This window comes from Carlito syrichta, unplaced genomic scaffold (assembly GCF_000164805.1).
Source record: "Carlito syrichta isolate Samal-C Ts95f unplaced genomic scaffold, Tarsius_syrichta-2.0.1 Scaffold173424, whole genome shotgun sequence".
NCBI lineage: Eukaryota > Metazoa > Chordata > Mammalia > Primates > Tarsiidae > Carlito > Carlito syrichta.
The window spans coordinates 234,265-250,181 of record NW_007117520.1 but is presented as its reverse complement, the minus strand read 5'-3'; the positions used below and the strand labels follow the sequence as shown (position 1 = coordinate 250,181).

The following is a 15,917-nucleotide window of genomic DNA, read 5'->3' as shown; positions in this document are numbered from 1 at the left end:
CTTTCATCAGCACAGAAATTCTAAGCAATAAGAAAGAACAGTTTATTGAACAGGTTTTTGATTTTAGTGGTACACAAAGTAATAATGTATATTACAATTAATGGAATCTTATATTCAAAGAAATACAATGCTTCCAAGGTTTCATAAGAAAATACTACATAAAAAAGCAAAAAATAACTAGTCTTACCATATTTTAACATTTCAGAAAACAAGTCAAAGCGACTATGTTACAAAATTGCTATCAATACCTTGTGTTGCTAGAATAATCCCACATGGCCACATCTAGGAAGCTTCGAACCCAGGTCTTAGAGGGTTCCTTGAGAAATTTTTCCTGGTAGATCCCCACTATGAGATCTTCTACAGTGAAAAGTTGTAGATCTTGCCTGATTTCTTCCATTAGTAAATAGAAAAACATACACAATAGTAAATGTAAGTACTTAGGAGACATACATATCAAAATGGAAATAAATACAGATATAATACATTTCTGTAGTGACCCAGAATTTTACTGACCTGAAGCCTTCTCCATATGCTTCAAACACCAGTTGACTCTGGCTCTATCATCAGACTGCAGAAGCAAAGAAAATTACTTGTATTTTCTCCTTGAAGTTATTTTTAATGATGTCCTTTCAAGACAGGGGTGAGGGGTAGGGTTTGTGGGAGAGAAAGACTGAAGAGTTGTGATAACTATCTAGGAACTATAAAAAAACTAGTAATATACATTAGAAAAGACTACTGCTTAACCAGTCACATTTATAAAGCAATGTCAATATACATTATGAGAATCAAGTGAAACCTAAGATGTGCGAAGAAACCAATGTTCAGATCTTTAGGTAATCTGCTCCTGGTTCAATCAATAAGCAATGTTAAAACTCAATTCTTCAACTTCAAGCTTAGAAGAATTTAAACAAAATAAAGAATACAGTCTCTCTAAATATTACAAAAAGAGAAGGAATAGGCTGCTACAAAGACAGTTTTGAAAAAAAGGTAATCTTGTTTAAAAGAATAGGTGTACACAAGGAAGCACCCATTCTTCAGGGTAGAAACGTATCACAGAAATTTCTGAAGGAGGAACTCAAAAAAACATGAGACCTACCAAAGTAGAAATGTTTAGCTTTTGCACTCTTTAAAATCAGATGTATATTTTTAAAGGTATTATACCTAATTACATTAAAAAATAATTCAGAATGCATGTTTTAACATATACAGGTAATACACAGGCACATTTTTTATGGGTCTTTTGTTATGCAACTGGATACCTTAAAATAATTTCTTAACTTAAAATTACCTTGCAGTAAATAGGTGGCCATTTTCCTGGGTATGGATGAATAAACTTATAAAGGTTTTGTAACACAGTTGCTTGGTCATGCCCAAATTCAAAGTTTGAAATAGGAATCTTGTGACTAGAATCACCTGAAGGAAATAAAAAATGAGGTAGTTGTTCAAACTTTGATCAAGACAAGTATTATGTGGTAGGAATGCAAGTAGGCATACAGGGTACCAAGACTGGTTATGGTCAAGTACATTACATATTTTAACCCATAATCTTACAGCCATTCTATGATATCAGTGATACATTACAATTAAAAAAGAGAACTAAGAATCAGGAAATTATTAACAGTTGGTAAACGGTTGAATCATGACTCAAATCCAGGTTTGTTAAGTGACCAGTGCTGCAGTGTTTTCACTATTTCCATGCTGCCTTTCATGAATTTATTAATAAGGCTTGAGAATGCAACAGTAATGACTGCTTCATAAAAGGTTATATGATAAAGATTTCTACTTTACAGGAAAAAAAACCCCAAGTAATTCAGGCCATACTTCCCACAAAAATGCACAAAGCTTAAAGATTTTAAGAGCACACAGAATAGTAAGGAATCACTAGGTCAAGATGCAAGAGAATACATAAACCCAGAGAACTGAGATTAGCTTTAGGGAGTTTTTTTCCCTGGGTCATTTGCCAATTTCAGAAAAGGAAGCTTAATGGCTGAACAGCATGCTTTTGACAGCTTCTGGAGTCTGGTTTTCTAGGCCCCCATGTATCTAAAAGAAGCAAACATAAGTTCTCTCTGAAGGAAGGTATCATCATCATAGGCCTCAAATTACTCTGAAATCATTTTTCTCTCACTCTATGAATAACCAGGCATACAAAAAAAACAAGAATGAGAACCAAAATAGTTGATAGATACTTACGGGTATCCAATATAATGAAGTTATTAAGACACAGATTTTAAATAATTATGGTATGTTTGAAAAGATCAAATTACAAATTTCAGCATACAATTTGTTAACTATAAAAAAGATGCAGGAAGATGGGCATGGTGGCACATGCCTATAGTCGCAGAGACTTGGGAGGTTGAGGCTAGAGGATCGTTTGAGTCCAGCCTAGGCAATAGAATGAGATCCCTTCCCCCATACCAAAAAGATGCAGGAGTTGTTCAACTTCTGATGACAGACTAGGGAAAACATAAACAAATGAAACACTTGCTTGGAACTACTTCAGAGACAAAAATGCAGTGATGGATCATGGTCTCAAAAACTGGGAAAGGAAGAAATCCTAGAGAGCTGAATCTGGCATTTGAATTTTGTTTTTTCTCAGGGTCATTTACCAATTCCGGAAGAGGAGATTTAGATGCTGAGAAACTAGACAGAGTTTCCAATAGACCCAAAGCTGGCATAAATTAAAAACTTTATTGTACTATTATTTCAGTGAATACAAAGTATATAATTTTTAAAAATTCCATTGTCTTCTGGCTTCCATTGTTTATGCTGTGAAGTAACTGTAAATTTTACTAATAATCCTTTGGTGATAATCTTTCCACCCCTCTTCTTTTTTCTAGTAAAGATCAACTAGAAATAGACCAGCCCTCTTGAGTTCTGAAGTTCAGTTTTTAATTACCCCAATCACTGAAAATGAGTTAAAGTAATATAAGATGTCAAGTGACTCCAGCTTTCTGCCAGAAGCAATCATAAATCTTTAGAGAGAAATAAGTTTTCATATTTACTATTTAGCGCTCAAAAGTAACTGGACATATGAAGATATCTAATCACTTGATTGAACATCAAGATAATCAAAAGACTATCAAATCAAACCCCAAAAGATGATGATCTGACCTAAGTCTTTAAAATAACGAGGTTTACTATGTTCAGGGAAATTAAAGATAGTATTAAGAATTTCTGCAAAACAATAATGAATCAAACTAAAAAACTGAACCTATTCCCCAACCCATTTTATGATGGCAAAATAACCTTTCTAATAAAATTAGATAAGGTTAATCTCAGTTTCTGACATAAACGCAGAAATCCTAAAACAAAATAGCAACAAGTCAAAGTCAGTAATTAAGAATTTATAGAGTGACCACATTGGGTTTGTTCCTGGTAGGCAAGGTTGCTTTAAACATTAGTCAATTGCTACATGAACAAAAGACACATATCATCTATCTGAGATGCAGAAAAGCATTTATTAAAATGCGCAACTGATATTTCCATAGTCAAATAGGGAACACAGGCATACACTGGAGATAGTGAGTTTAGTTCCAGACCACCACAATAAATTGAATATTGAAACAAAGTGAGTCATGCAAATATTTTGGTTTTCCAATACATATAAAAATTATATTTATACTATACTGTAGTCTATTAAGTATGCATTTTTAAAAAATGAACATATTACACACACACACACATATTTTGAATCAGAGTCTCATTCTGTTGCCCAGACTACAGTACAGTGGCACAATCACTGCTCACCACAGCCTTCAACTTCTAGGTCAGGCAGTCCTCCCACCTCAGCCTCCTGAGTAGCTGGGACTACAGGTTCATACTGCCACACCTGGCTAACTTCTGTATTTTTTTTGTGGAGATTCAATATTGCTATGTTACCCAGGTTGGTCTTGAACTCTTGGGCTCAAGCAGTTCTCCCCACTTCAGCCTCCCTAAATGCTGGGATTACAGGTGTGACCCACAGGGCCTGGCCACATACTTTAAAAATATTTTATGCTAAAAAATGCTAATAGTCATCTGAGCCTTCAGTGAGTCACAACTTGTTGGTGGAGGGCCTTCATTCAATGTTGCCAGCTGCTGAGTGATCAGGATGACAGTTTCTGAAGGCTGGGGTGGCTGTGGCAATATCTTAAAATAAAACAACAATGAAGTTTGCTACATCAATTTACTCTTCCTTTCATGAAAGATTTTTCAGCCACATATGATACTGTTTTACAACAGTTTACTCATGCTATAACACATCTTTCAAAATTGAAGTCAGTTCTCTCAAAACTCTGCAGCTGCTTTATCAACTAAGTTTATGTAATATTCTAAATCCTTTGCTGTAGTTTTGACATTATTCACAGCATCTTCATCAGGATATATCCATCTTAAGAAACTACTTTCTTTACTCATCTATAAGCAATTCCTCATCTGTTCAAGTTCTATTGTGAAACTGCAACATTTCAGTTATACCTTCAGGCTCCATTTATAATTCTAGTTGTCTTGCTATTTTCACCACATCTTTAACTGAGGATTTGGTTATCTTGCTATTTTCACCACATCCTTAACTGAGGATTTGGTTATCTTGATATTTTCACCACATCCTTAACTGTCTCCACTGAAGTCTTGAACCCTCCCTCAAAGTCATCCATGATGAGGGTGGGAATCAATTTCTTTAAAACTCCTGTTAATGTTGATTATTATAATCTCTTCCCATAAATCACAAATGCTCTTTATCCATTTTTCGAGTTTCAATTTTCTTTGCTCAGATCCATCAGAGGAATCATTGTTTATGGCAGCCATAGCCTTATGAAACAAAGCATATTTCTTAAATAATAAGACTTAAAAGTTGAAATTACTCCTTGATCCAAGGGTTGCAGAATGGATGCTTTGTTAGCAGGCACAAAACCAACATTAATTTTCTTGTACACCTCCAACAGAACTCTTGGATGATCTGATCCATTGTCAATAAGTAATGAAGTTTTGAAGGGATTTGTGTTTCTTAGTAGTAGATCTCAACAGTGGGCTTAAAATATTCAGTAAACCATGCTATTAATAGATATGCTGTCAACTAGGCTTTGTTGTCCTATTTAAAAAGCACAGACATTTAATTTAGCATAATTCTTAAGAACCCTAAGGTTTTCAGAAAGGTAAATAAGTAGTGACTTCAACTTCAAATCACCAGCTGCATTAGCCACTAACAGAGTAAACATGCCCTTTGAAGCCAGACACTGACTTACCTCTAGCTATAAAAAAGTACTAGATGGCAGCTTCTTCTAATAGAAGTCAGTTTTATCTCCACTGAAAATGTTTGTTCATCAATGATCTTAGATAGGCCTTCTTGAAAACTTGCTGTATTTCAACATCAGCACCTACTGCTTCATCTTGCACTTTCGCGTTACGGAGACAACTTCTTTTCCTTAAACCTCACAAACCAACCCCTACTAAATCCAAATTTTTCTTCTGCAGCTTCATCTCTCTCAGCCTTTATAGAATTGAGAGTAGAGTTTTGCTTTGGATTAGGCTTTAGCTTAGGGGAATGTTGTAGATGGTTTGATCTTTCATCCAGATCACCAAAACTTTCTTCATATAAGCAGTAAGGCTGTTTTGCTTTCTTATCTGTGTGTACACTGCAGTAGCACTTTTAACTTCATTCAAGAACTATTCCTTTGCATTTACAACTTGGTTGTTTGGCACAAGAGGCCTAGCTTTCATCCTGGCTTGGCTTTCACCATGCCTTCCTCACTAAGCTGAACTATTTCTAGCTTTTGATTTAAAGTGAGAGACATATGACTCTTCCTTTCACTTGAAAACTTACAGGTCACTGCAGAGTTATTAACTAACCTAATTTCAATATTGTTTTGTCTCAGGGAATAGGGAGACCTGAGGAGAGAGATGGGGGTACAGCTTGCCAGCATAGTAGTCAGAACACAAAGAGCATTAAGTTTTGCCATCTTACATGGGCACGGTTAATGGCTACTCCAGAACAATAGTAACATCAAATATCACTGATCACCACAATACATAATGAAAAAGTCTAAAATATTGGGAAAACTACCAAAATGTGACACAGAAATACAAAGTAAGTACATGCTGATGGAAAAACAGTGCCAACAGGCTTGCTCAATGCAGGGTTGCTGCAAACCTTCAATGTCTAAAAAATACACAGTATCTGTGAATCTCAATAAAGTGACGCATGATAAAATGAGGTATGCGTATAGAAGGAAATGCTTAGGCTGGGCAAGGTGGCTTACGTCTGCAATCCCAGCACTTTGTGAGGTGGGGGTGAAAGGATTGCCTGAACCCAGGGGTTCAACACCAGCCTGGGCAACTTGGTGAGATGTTGTATCTACAATAAATAACATAAATTAGCCAAGCTTGGTAGCATGTGCCTGTGATTCCAGCTACTTTGGAAGACTGAGGAAGAAGGATCGCCTGAGCTCAGCAGGTTGCGGTGGCTGTGAGGATGCCAATGTATTCTAGCCTGGGTGGCAGAGCAAGACTCCAATTCAAAAAAAAAAAAAAAAAAAGGAGCATCTTTATCCTGATAAAGAGCACAAACCAAAATTGAAGGGTCAGGAGGAGAAAAAATAAAAGAAAACTACAGCAAATAGCATATTCACTGGGGAAACATTAGAAACTAGAGGTCTTAGTAAACTAAGACAAAACAAATTTTAAAAATAAAGAAATGTAGATCAGAAAGAGTAAAAAGTGATTTCACAGAAATGACTATGTGAGAAATTTGCTACAAACACAGAGTTTACTAATAAGTGGAACAGAATGAAAATATAAAAGTAAACAATTAGAAAATATAATAGCAAAAAGGTAGGATAAACTATAAATTTAACAAAATATATTAGGATCGCTATGGAGAAAATTGTAAAAACTTATTGAAAGACGTTGCAGACCTAAAAAATAAGATGTTATCCCCATGTTCACAGATATAAAGATTTAATATATAAAGATACCACTTTTCTTCAAAATGATCTGTGAAATACAAAAAATTGATTCTAAGTAGTGTATGGAAGAACAAAGTCAAAGTAGACATGATTTTCCAAAAGAACTAGGTCAAGGGACTTGTCTAAATAAATATTATGAAATTACTGTGTTTAAGAATATGATATTTACACCAAAAAACAAGTAGACCAGCAGAACAGGATAAAAAGAATAAAAGACCCACACACAAACAAAAACATATGAAACAGGTAGTACTACATATTGGGGAATAAACTGATTATTCAAGAAATGATACTGAAAAAACGGATTATCCACATGGGAAAAAACTAGAAGTGAATCTCTACCTCATATCATACACGAGTCAATTCCAGGTAAAATAAGAACCTGAATACAAAAAAGACGACTATAATTTTTAGAAGAAAATAGACTATCTTCATAACCTTGGGGTAGAGAAAAATGTTTACAACTCAAAACCTGACAAGAGATCAGATGAAAGATTGATACGTTTACTAAATTAAAAATAAAAATAAGCTGGTACAGTGGCCCATGCCTGTAGTTCCAGCAACTCAAGAGGCTGAGGCAAGGGGATCACTTGAGCCCAGAAGTTTGAGACTGCAGTGTGCTATGATTACACCTGCGAATAGCCGCCACACTCCAGCCTGGGCAACATAGCAAAACCTCATCTCTAAAAAAAAAAAGCCAAAATGCCTGTTGATTACAAGACACCATAAGACAGTGAAAAATACAAGACATAAACTGAAAACAAGAATCTGCATACAATTAAAATCAATAAGCAGATAAAAGATAGTAAACTTCCACAAACCAATAAGAAAAACCATACAATTCAATAGAAAATGTGTAAAAGAGTAAAAAAAAAAGGCAAGTACAGAAGTATATACACAATATGTTAATGACATAAAAGTAAAAACAAGCAAAATTAAACACATCATTTAAATAAGTATATGTACACTTGTAGTAAAACTATATCGAAGAAAAGGAAAGGTTTAATACAAAATTCAGAATAGTGGTTCCCTTATATAGCAGGAAGGTCTTGTAATTAGGGAGACACATGGACCTTTAATGGTCCTGGCAATGTGCTATTTATTCAGTTAACTGGTAGGTGCACTGCTGTTCATTAATATTCTTTATATTTTAAGTAATTATTATAATTGTTTTGTGTGCAAAAGCTTCATTTGAAAAGCTGACGACTCTTTTCTTTTAGACCAATTTATTATTTTTTTAATTTTAAAGATGTGGGATACAAAACAGGATTGGGTATACAAGTGGTCATCATACAGTTAAAGTTTGGGCCTCCCTTTGGTCCCCACTTTGCCTGGTTTGAGATCAGGTACCCTTATTGAAGTTGTGTCCCCCTCCCATCCCTACCCGGGCAATATCCCCCTTCTGCCAGACCCTTTCTTATAGTATTAGGGTAATTGTTCAGGGTCTGTCTATGAGTGAGAACATGTAGCACTCTGTTCTTTGTTTCTGGGATGGATAACTGAGTGTGATAGATTATAAATCCATCCAAGTTGCTGTGAAGTCCATATGTTTGTCTTTCTTTGTGGCTGTGTAATATTCTATTGTGTATATGTACCATGTTTTTAAAAATCCATTCCAGTTTCGATGGGCAGCATGGTTGGTTAATGACTCTTTTGTATAGGAAGCTGAAAGCAGTTTTCAAAGCTTTGCTTGTTTTAAAGTAGTTCTCTCAAGAAAATAATTAACTAGCAAAATGTAGAGAAGCAGAGTTCCACTAGTTGAAGTTGGAGAAGAAGAAGAACCAAGACCTCATAGCCCTACACTGATACTTCATAAAAGATCGCGCAGCACAGGAACATTTGAGCAATGTATAAGCATGCTCCTTAACTACTCAAATTCATCATACTCACATGTAAATGTGTTCTAGTGCATTACTGTATGAAACATGGCCTTCTCCAAATCAGCTCAATTACATTAGCATAGGCATTTTTGGTTATTATGTTGATATAGCTGTCACTCTAATAGTCATTTATCTTATTTAACTGGCACATTTCCCAGGGTTATCAGAGTGGCAATTTAAGATATGCTTAAACGGATATGCTCCAAACATTTTCAGTTTCCCTGAATAAGAAACATTGTGTTCAGCTTCAATTAGGTTGAATAATTAAGAAAACGTTCCTAGAGTCTTTAGTAGGATTTTTTTTTTAAAAAAGAACCACATTTTCTGTTAATCTGATTAAGTTGTAAAAATAGGTCTTCAAAAATAGATTTTTGAGAAGGATTTAATAGAATCAAAGAATAGTCAAGCAAAGAAACAGTCAGCCGGTGACACTCTCACAAATGAGTGACTGGAGCATAGTATGGATTCCCATGCATTCAGCAGATGAACAAATCAGAAACAGAATTAAAGTAAAAATATGAAAATGAATTCACTAGCTAAGTTTCTATGTATGGTTTTTCACTACCATCGATGTAGTTCAATAATCTCAGATGATATACCACTTGGGGAGATTAGATATGTCAAAGCCTCGAAGAAACTAAAAAATTTTTCTTCTATACTTTTTTTTTCCATTCAAAGCTATATAAGGGGAAGTACTAAAAAAAAAAAAAAAAAATTCTCCCTTACTCTCCTTATTCCACAGCCTGATTCCAGGCAAACAAATAATGGATTAGTACATATTTTTCACTAAGACTGGAAAGAATTCAAAATACACAACTAAAAATGAATCCAAAGCATTTTCGTTTATAAAGAACAGTGTTAAACATATTATAAGATAACTGCTTGTTATGGAATAGTTGAAAAACTTACTTCTAATTTCAAATATTTCTACAGGCTAGTTGTCCATATTTTTAAGTGAAAAAAAAAACAAAACCAAACCTTTAGCTACAGGAATCAAGTGGTCTCTACACAATCACACTTCTGAATGGATATACATTTTAAAACAAACCTATTATGATTTTCATTCTACTCAAACAGGAAACTGCTTAACACCTAGCTCCTAGAAAAGAGTTTAGTTTAAGAGCATAGATATACAGTCATGCCCCTTTATTGTGAAATACTTCAAAATAAAAGCCTGTTTTTCCTCATCTAAAAAATTTAGAACTATTTTGTCTGTTTATCACTACTATTTTTGAAGCATCAACTCTGAAAGGACATCCTATATACGGCCCTAAATCCAGCTCATCTGAGACCTTTTGAAAGACTTTCCTAAGCACCTGGCCGCTAAAAGCATCTGACTTAGTTAAGGCCAAAGAACATATACAGAAAATAAAATGACAAATGCTGAAAGAGAAAGGGATAAGTCTATACAAGTTTTAGAGTTTTAAAAAATCACAGACACCATCTATCATTTCTATGCAGATTCCCTAACTATAATCTAAGATTATCTTTCCCCTAGCTTATGTTTTAAAAGAGTTAAGTCTTAACCAGGTATGCATATATTCAATTCCTACATTCTACCCTACTCCTTTATACTTACTTGCAGCCTGACAATGAAACCGAAATCCTCGTGGAATTTCACCTATAATACAAAACATTTTGTTGAGAGAAGCAGAACTCTGAAAGTTCTCTAGTTGTGCTACAGTAATATTCCATAGGATGACCAGGTTATAATATAGGAGAGTAATATTTATTATATGAAAATACAAAATATTAAAGCTTTATAGTTTTTTTTAAGCCAAAGGCATGACAACTTTCAAATAATTTTGAAAGCTACTTTTAAAAACAAGTTATCTGACTCAGAGAAAGAAATACTAAGTAAAGAAAGCTTGTGCCAAAGGATCTTAGTTGGAGGTCCATGAGTGGGACTCAGGCAGTCTCATGAGGCCCTTGATATGGTGATGTATATATGTATTTCTCAGAGGAAAAAAGTCCCCAAATTCTATTTTTTTAATGTTTTGCAACCCATATAAATAAAAGCAGCTTATTGACATGTATTAGGCAGCAATGCCCACAAGTGTGAACAGGATTAGTTTTTCTGTCATCTAAAAATGAGGAGAAAAAAGTGCTGAGATGTTCTAATTAATTTTAAAGTAATTTACAAAACTAAAAATGAACTTCTTTCCTTAATGTCTTCTCCCTATATATTTCTCCTACTTACTTTCAAAGGTATGGTGTTCCCTTAACTATTACTTATCCTCTTGGGAAAGGAATCAAATCCTATGTCTTCATACCCATATTGCTTTTAATGAGGTAAAGTAGTGGAAAGAAGAGCTGCTGATAACATCTGAGAGTCTATTTCCATTTCTCTTTCCACTTTCTCATTTATTCCTTAGAACAGTCCTCATAGGTATTATCTCACTTTACAGATGAGTTATTAAAAGGTTCAGAGAGGTTAAGTAATTTCCTCAAGATTACAGAGCAAAAGCACCTTAAAAAAACTAGTCACAAATAAGGTGAAAAATGAGGTAGAGAAAGAAAAGATCCAAGCATAAAAATCTTTTAGGTGAATCCCAAGATGTAAGGCTATGCATTGTTCAGGTGTTCTATCCACCCAATTTTAATGCTTTCTTGAGGTTAAAAGTGCTTAAACCAAAAACCCTGTGTCAACACCTAATTCCTAACACTTCTTCTATTAAGTATTATGATTAAGTCTTATTACATTTTAAGAATTCAGTTGTACATCGGCTTTTAAGAAAACAAATACTATTATCAAATGAAGTAAAAATTAAAAATGTACATCTTTAAGATCTAGTATCTACTCTAACTGGTTACTTACCAGGATTTATAAAGCTGTGGAAATCTGCCATAATACCTTCTTGGAGAGAATATTTAACACAGCCAATTTCACAAGGGAGGAAGCGCTGTTCACAATGAGGAGGCAGTTCACCATGGCTAAAAATGTTCAAAAAATAAAAAATTCCTTCTCCAAGGAGAGCTAAAAAAAAAAAAAAAGTCAAAACAAACATGAATATCTCAAATTTACTTCTTCTACAAAAGCCTCTTTTTAAGGGGAAAAAAAAAGTTTTAGAACCATTTTCTTTGTGTTCCTATATTCCTAAGAGTTGGAAAAGAGACAACTAATCAGCTGTACCAGATCAACAAATCTAAGTTTTAATAATTACACTAGTCAAGGATTAAAGTACTAACCACTCTTCGCATGAAGCAAGAAAATTATTCAAATTACCAGCCAGTTCTACATAATTCAGTCATACATAAGCTCTGAATCTCAGGAATGACATAAGAAGAGCTGCGAACCATATTCAACAAATACATAGGTTTGGGAAATAAAGCCAAGCAGAATCAATGGAGAAAAACTCTAAGATAAACAAAAACCACCTATGAGTTATCTGAAGGAAAAAAGTAATGTGAGAATGTGTAACATGTTCTTATTTACCAAGATTGGCCACATTTAAGACTGTTAAAAGTTTATTAGGGCCGGGTTCGGTGGCTCAGCCTGTAATCCCAGCACTTTGGGAGGTCGAGGAGAGTAGATTGCCTGAGCTGGTGGGTTAGAGACCAGCCCGGGCAACTTGTTGAGTCCTGTCTCTACAATAAATAAAAAATTAGCCAGGCATGGTAGCGCATGCCTGTACTACTTGGAAGGCTGAGGCAGAAAGTCACCCAAGCCCAGCAAGTCGACGCTGGGGTGGCCTTGAGTGTGCCACTGCACTCCAGCCTGGGCAACAGAGTGAGACTCTAACTCAAAAAAACCCAAAAGCAATAGCAAGGACCCTTATTAACTGTATTCTCTCCTAGGCTGACTCAATAATTCATCTTTACCTTTAATTTACTTTAAAAACTCTCCCCAACCTGGGATTTTTAAAATTGACAAAGAATAACTGTACATGCTGTTTTGATACATATATACATTACAGAATGAGTACATCAAGCTAATTAACAGTCATCACCTCACTTTATTTTGTGATGTGAATATTCTCCTAGAAATTCTGAAATATACATTGCATTTTATTAATTATGGACACACTATACAAGAGTTCAAAAATGTTCTCCTCCTACCTTTATAACTTAAGTGTGTATTTCAGTGTCTATAAACAAGTCTAACAGGTGTCTAGTTTAGTAACATACGAAGTGGTGGAAAGACAGACACAGGATTTGTGTTAAAACAACAACAATAACAACAACAACAAAACTCCCCAATGTTATTTCAACAAATTACCTCATCTTTTATAACTTTATAACCATAATGGTTAACACTTTTAGTCAATTACTTTGAAATGGAGAATTAAAATGAACAGAAAACATTTTAACTGACCATTATAGTGTTTTCAATATCCAATTCAATAAAAATATTTTAGGATCACTCTACCTTGATCACTTTCAAGAGACAAACTTGACATATCTGGGGGTGAATCATTCTGCTTTGGTACAAGCATATCTGGCCTCCGCAGTGGTGTGGAAACAGGTTTCTGAAGAGGAAGAGAATGAATGACCACATACTTAAACTCTTGCTGGGCATTTCATACCATATCTTTAAATTTAGCAAAATAACTGCAAAACAGCTCATAGATTACCAAGGCCAATGAATCCTATGAATAAATACATGCATTTGTCAATTACATCAACATCTAAAGGCAGAACAGTAAACCTATAACTATTCTGAATCACAGAGTGAGTGGTAAACAACTCAACTATTACTGAAAGTCATTTGCCCACCACTGATTATCCAAGCTCATCATCCTGAGCCACCTGGTAAATGCCAAGTAGGAGGCCAAAAGAACAATACTCCCCAGAGTACTCTGATATTCTATTCTTCACTTAAAGTCGAAACAAGATCACGTTGACTCCAAGTCTTACGTGAGGTATACATACAACATAGCTTAAATTTTGAGGAGACATGGTTTATAAGAAATTATAAAAAGAAAAATCAAGGCTCACGAGCATAACCAAGCATAAATTCAACTGACTAGAGCTTCTACTCAAACGTAAGTCCACAAAATAAAAATCTTTGAAACCTAAAGCAAGCAAAATTCCCTTGAATTTCAACCCAATGCTGACAGTTTAAGAATGGAATTTTACTATGCAAGAATGGAAAAAACACGGGGGAGGGGCACCCACCTTACCCTGAACTTTCCTGATGCAAATCAGTAAGGGAACAAATTTTATTTTGTACTTTAACATTCTACTACACAGAAATTTACCCAAATAAACTTTATTCAACTCTTTTACTTGTTAAGACATACACACTACCAACATCTCCAGGTCTTATTACTCCAATATTTCACTAACAGCAGCTGTGTTTGGTTTCCAATATCATGTAAAAAGAAGGGTCTAAATTACCTTGAAGCATCCCCCCAAAAGGCTCATTAATCATAAAAGAATTGAAAAGAACACCTTGAGGTCATCTAATACAACCCATAAATATCAAACAGTCCCGCTGCTGATCAAAGTTTACTATCTGCAGGTTTCCTAACAGGCATCCCCAGCTTTCACTGCCCAATTATACCAATGCGAGTGTGCCCTAGTTGAGAAGTCAGCTGTTTTCTTAACAGGCATTGTGACACCATGAGAAAACACGAAAGTCTTCTCTGCAATAACCAAACCCCCCCCAGTGGTCTACCCTTGACATTGACCAGTTCACTCACCCAGCATTTACTGGACATGCCTGTGCACCTGGCAGATGGCTGCTCTTCTCTGGCTAACTGTGCCTGCTTCTCAGAAGGCCCGGAGTCTCTTCCCTGGGCGGCCCTCCACTCTCGAGCCATTTCTGTGTATTTCTCCTTTTCTTCCTCCCTCAGGAGCTTTGGGAGATGTAAGTGGGAGACAAAAATGAGAAGCAGCCGCAAGGACTGGGTGCCCTGGACCCCACGGGCAGGAGCCTGGGCATCACTGCGAAAGGGGTCCGCGACGGTTTGGCCAGGAACAGGGGCCGTCTTCTCCCTCTGGCAGAGGGCAAGCAGCGTCTGTGCCCCTGCAGGCCCCCTGGCCCTCCCATGGGCTCAACTGCCCCGCCCGGCCCCCTCGCCTCCTTTAGCCTTACCGCCCAGTCAGCCGAGCAGTAGGGGATGGCGTCGGCTACGCGAGTCACCGGCAGGCCTCGCCGCCGTAGTTCGGGGATCTTCTCCTGCACGAAGAAGTAGTAAGCATTGCGGCTGGCCCTGCGGTTCGGCATGGCAAGCGCGGTCAGGCCTCGACGTGGGCCTGACACAGCACAAGCCACCAGCGCCCTCGCCGGGCTCCCGCCTTAGAAACCGAGGAGGGCGCCTGCGCACACAGCCCGCCTCTCTGGGCCAATCAGGGCGCGGCATGGAGCAGGAGCGTGGGGCGGTGCCGCATTGGCCCCGCAGGGGAAAACAGTCTGAGACTGGAAGGTTCCACCTCGTGGGCTGTGGGGGTTGGGGGATGGTGGAGCCGTAGGTGCGCAGCATTCTGATTGGCTGGGTGGGTCCTCGGCATGGATGTCACGTGGAAGGCCTGGAGCAATTTCTGTTCATTATTGCGTAATATGGCACAAAGTAGTTAGAGAAAACAGGACTAGCCTCTTTTTTTTTCTGTTTAGATTGAACAGTAGGTGAGAATGATCTATTCCTTGACAGTTTGGTACATCTTATTAGTGAAACTCTGATCCTGCTACATCTTCAAAGGGTGACCTTTAACTACCATTTTTATATTTTTTATGGCTATTAGTTTTTTTCATTTTCCTATTTTTCTTCACCCAGTTTTTGTAATTTACACTTTCCTAGAAAAATTGACTATTTCACTTAGGTTTTAAGTATATTGTATACAGTTTTGCAAGGATGTGAAACAACTGGAACTTTCATACATTGTTGGTGGAACAACAGCCTGACAGTTTCTTATACTCGTCATAGGACCCAGCAATTCTACTCTTCCAGGAAAACGAAGATTGTATATCCACACAAAGGCTTGTAGATGAATTTCATAGCAGTGCTATTCGTAAGACTCAAACTGAGCCGGGCTCCGTGGCTCAGCCTGTAATCCCGCGCCTTGAGAGGCTGAGGTGAGTCAATTGCCTGAAACCGCGGGTTCGAGACCCGCCTAGGCAACTTGGTGAGACCTCATCTTTACAATAAAT

At 36.6% G+C, this 15,917-nt stretch overlaps 1 protein-coding gene across 2 annotated transcripts in view; it reads right to left on the bottom strand.

The window, feature by feature from the left end:
- The window catches only part of MAEL (maelstrom spermatogenic transposon silencer), a 31,786-nt gene extending 16,507 nt beyond the window's left edge, over positions 1–15,279 (bottom strand). The window contains exons 1-8 of one of the 2 annotated variants that reach the window (XM_008051447.1): positions 14,865–15,279; positions 14,533–14,625; positions 13,194–13,293; positions 11,643–11,801; positions 10,404–10,445; positions 1,289–1,413; positions 514–568; positions 249–390 (exon numbers count right to left, since the gene is read on the bottom strand). In XM_008051447.1, coding sequence (XP_008049638.1) covers positions 249–390; positions 514–568; positions 1,289–1,413; positions 10,404–10,445; positions 11,643–11,801; positions 13,194–13,293; positions 14,533–14,625; positions 14,865–14,996 — 848 coding nt within the window. In that variant the 5' untranslated portion in view covers positions 14,997–15,279. The remainder of the gene's footprint in view (positions 1–248; positions 391–513; positions 569–1,288; positions 1,414–10,403; positions 10,446–11,642; positions 11,802–13,193; positions 13,294–14,532; positions 14,626–14,864) is intronic. The other variant, XM_008051448.1, reaches the window with a different exon arrangement.
- Positions 15,280–15,917: the final 638 nt, after the last annotated feature.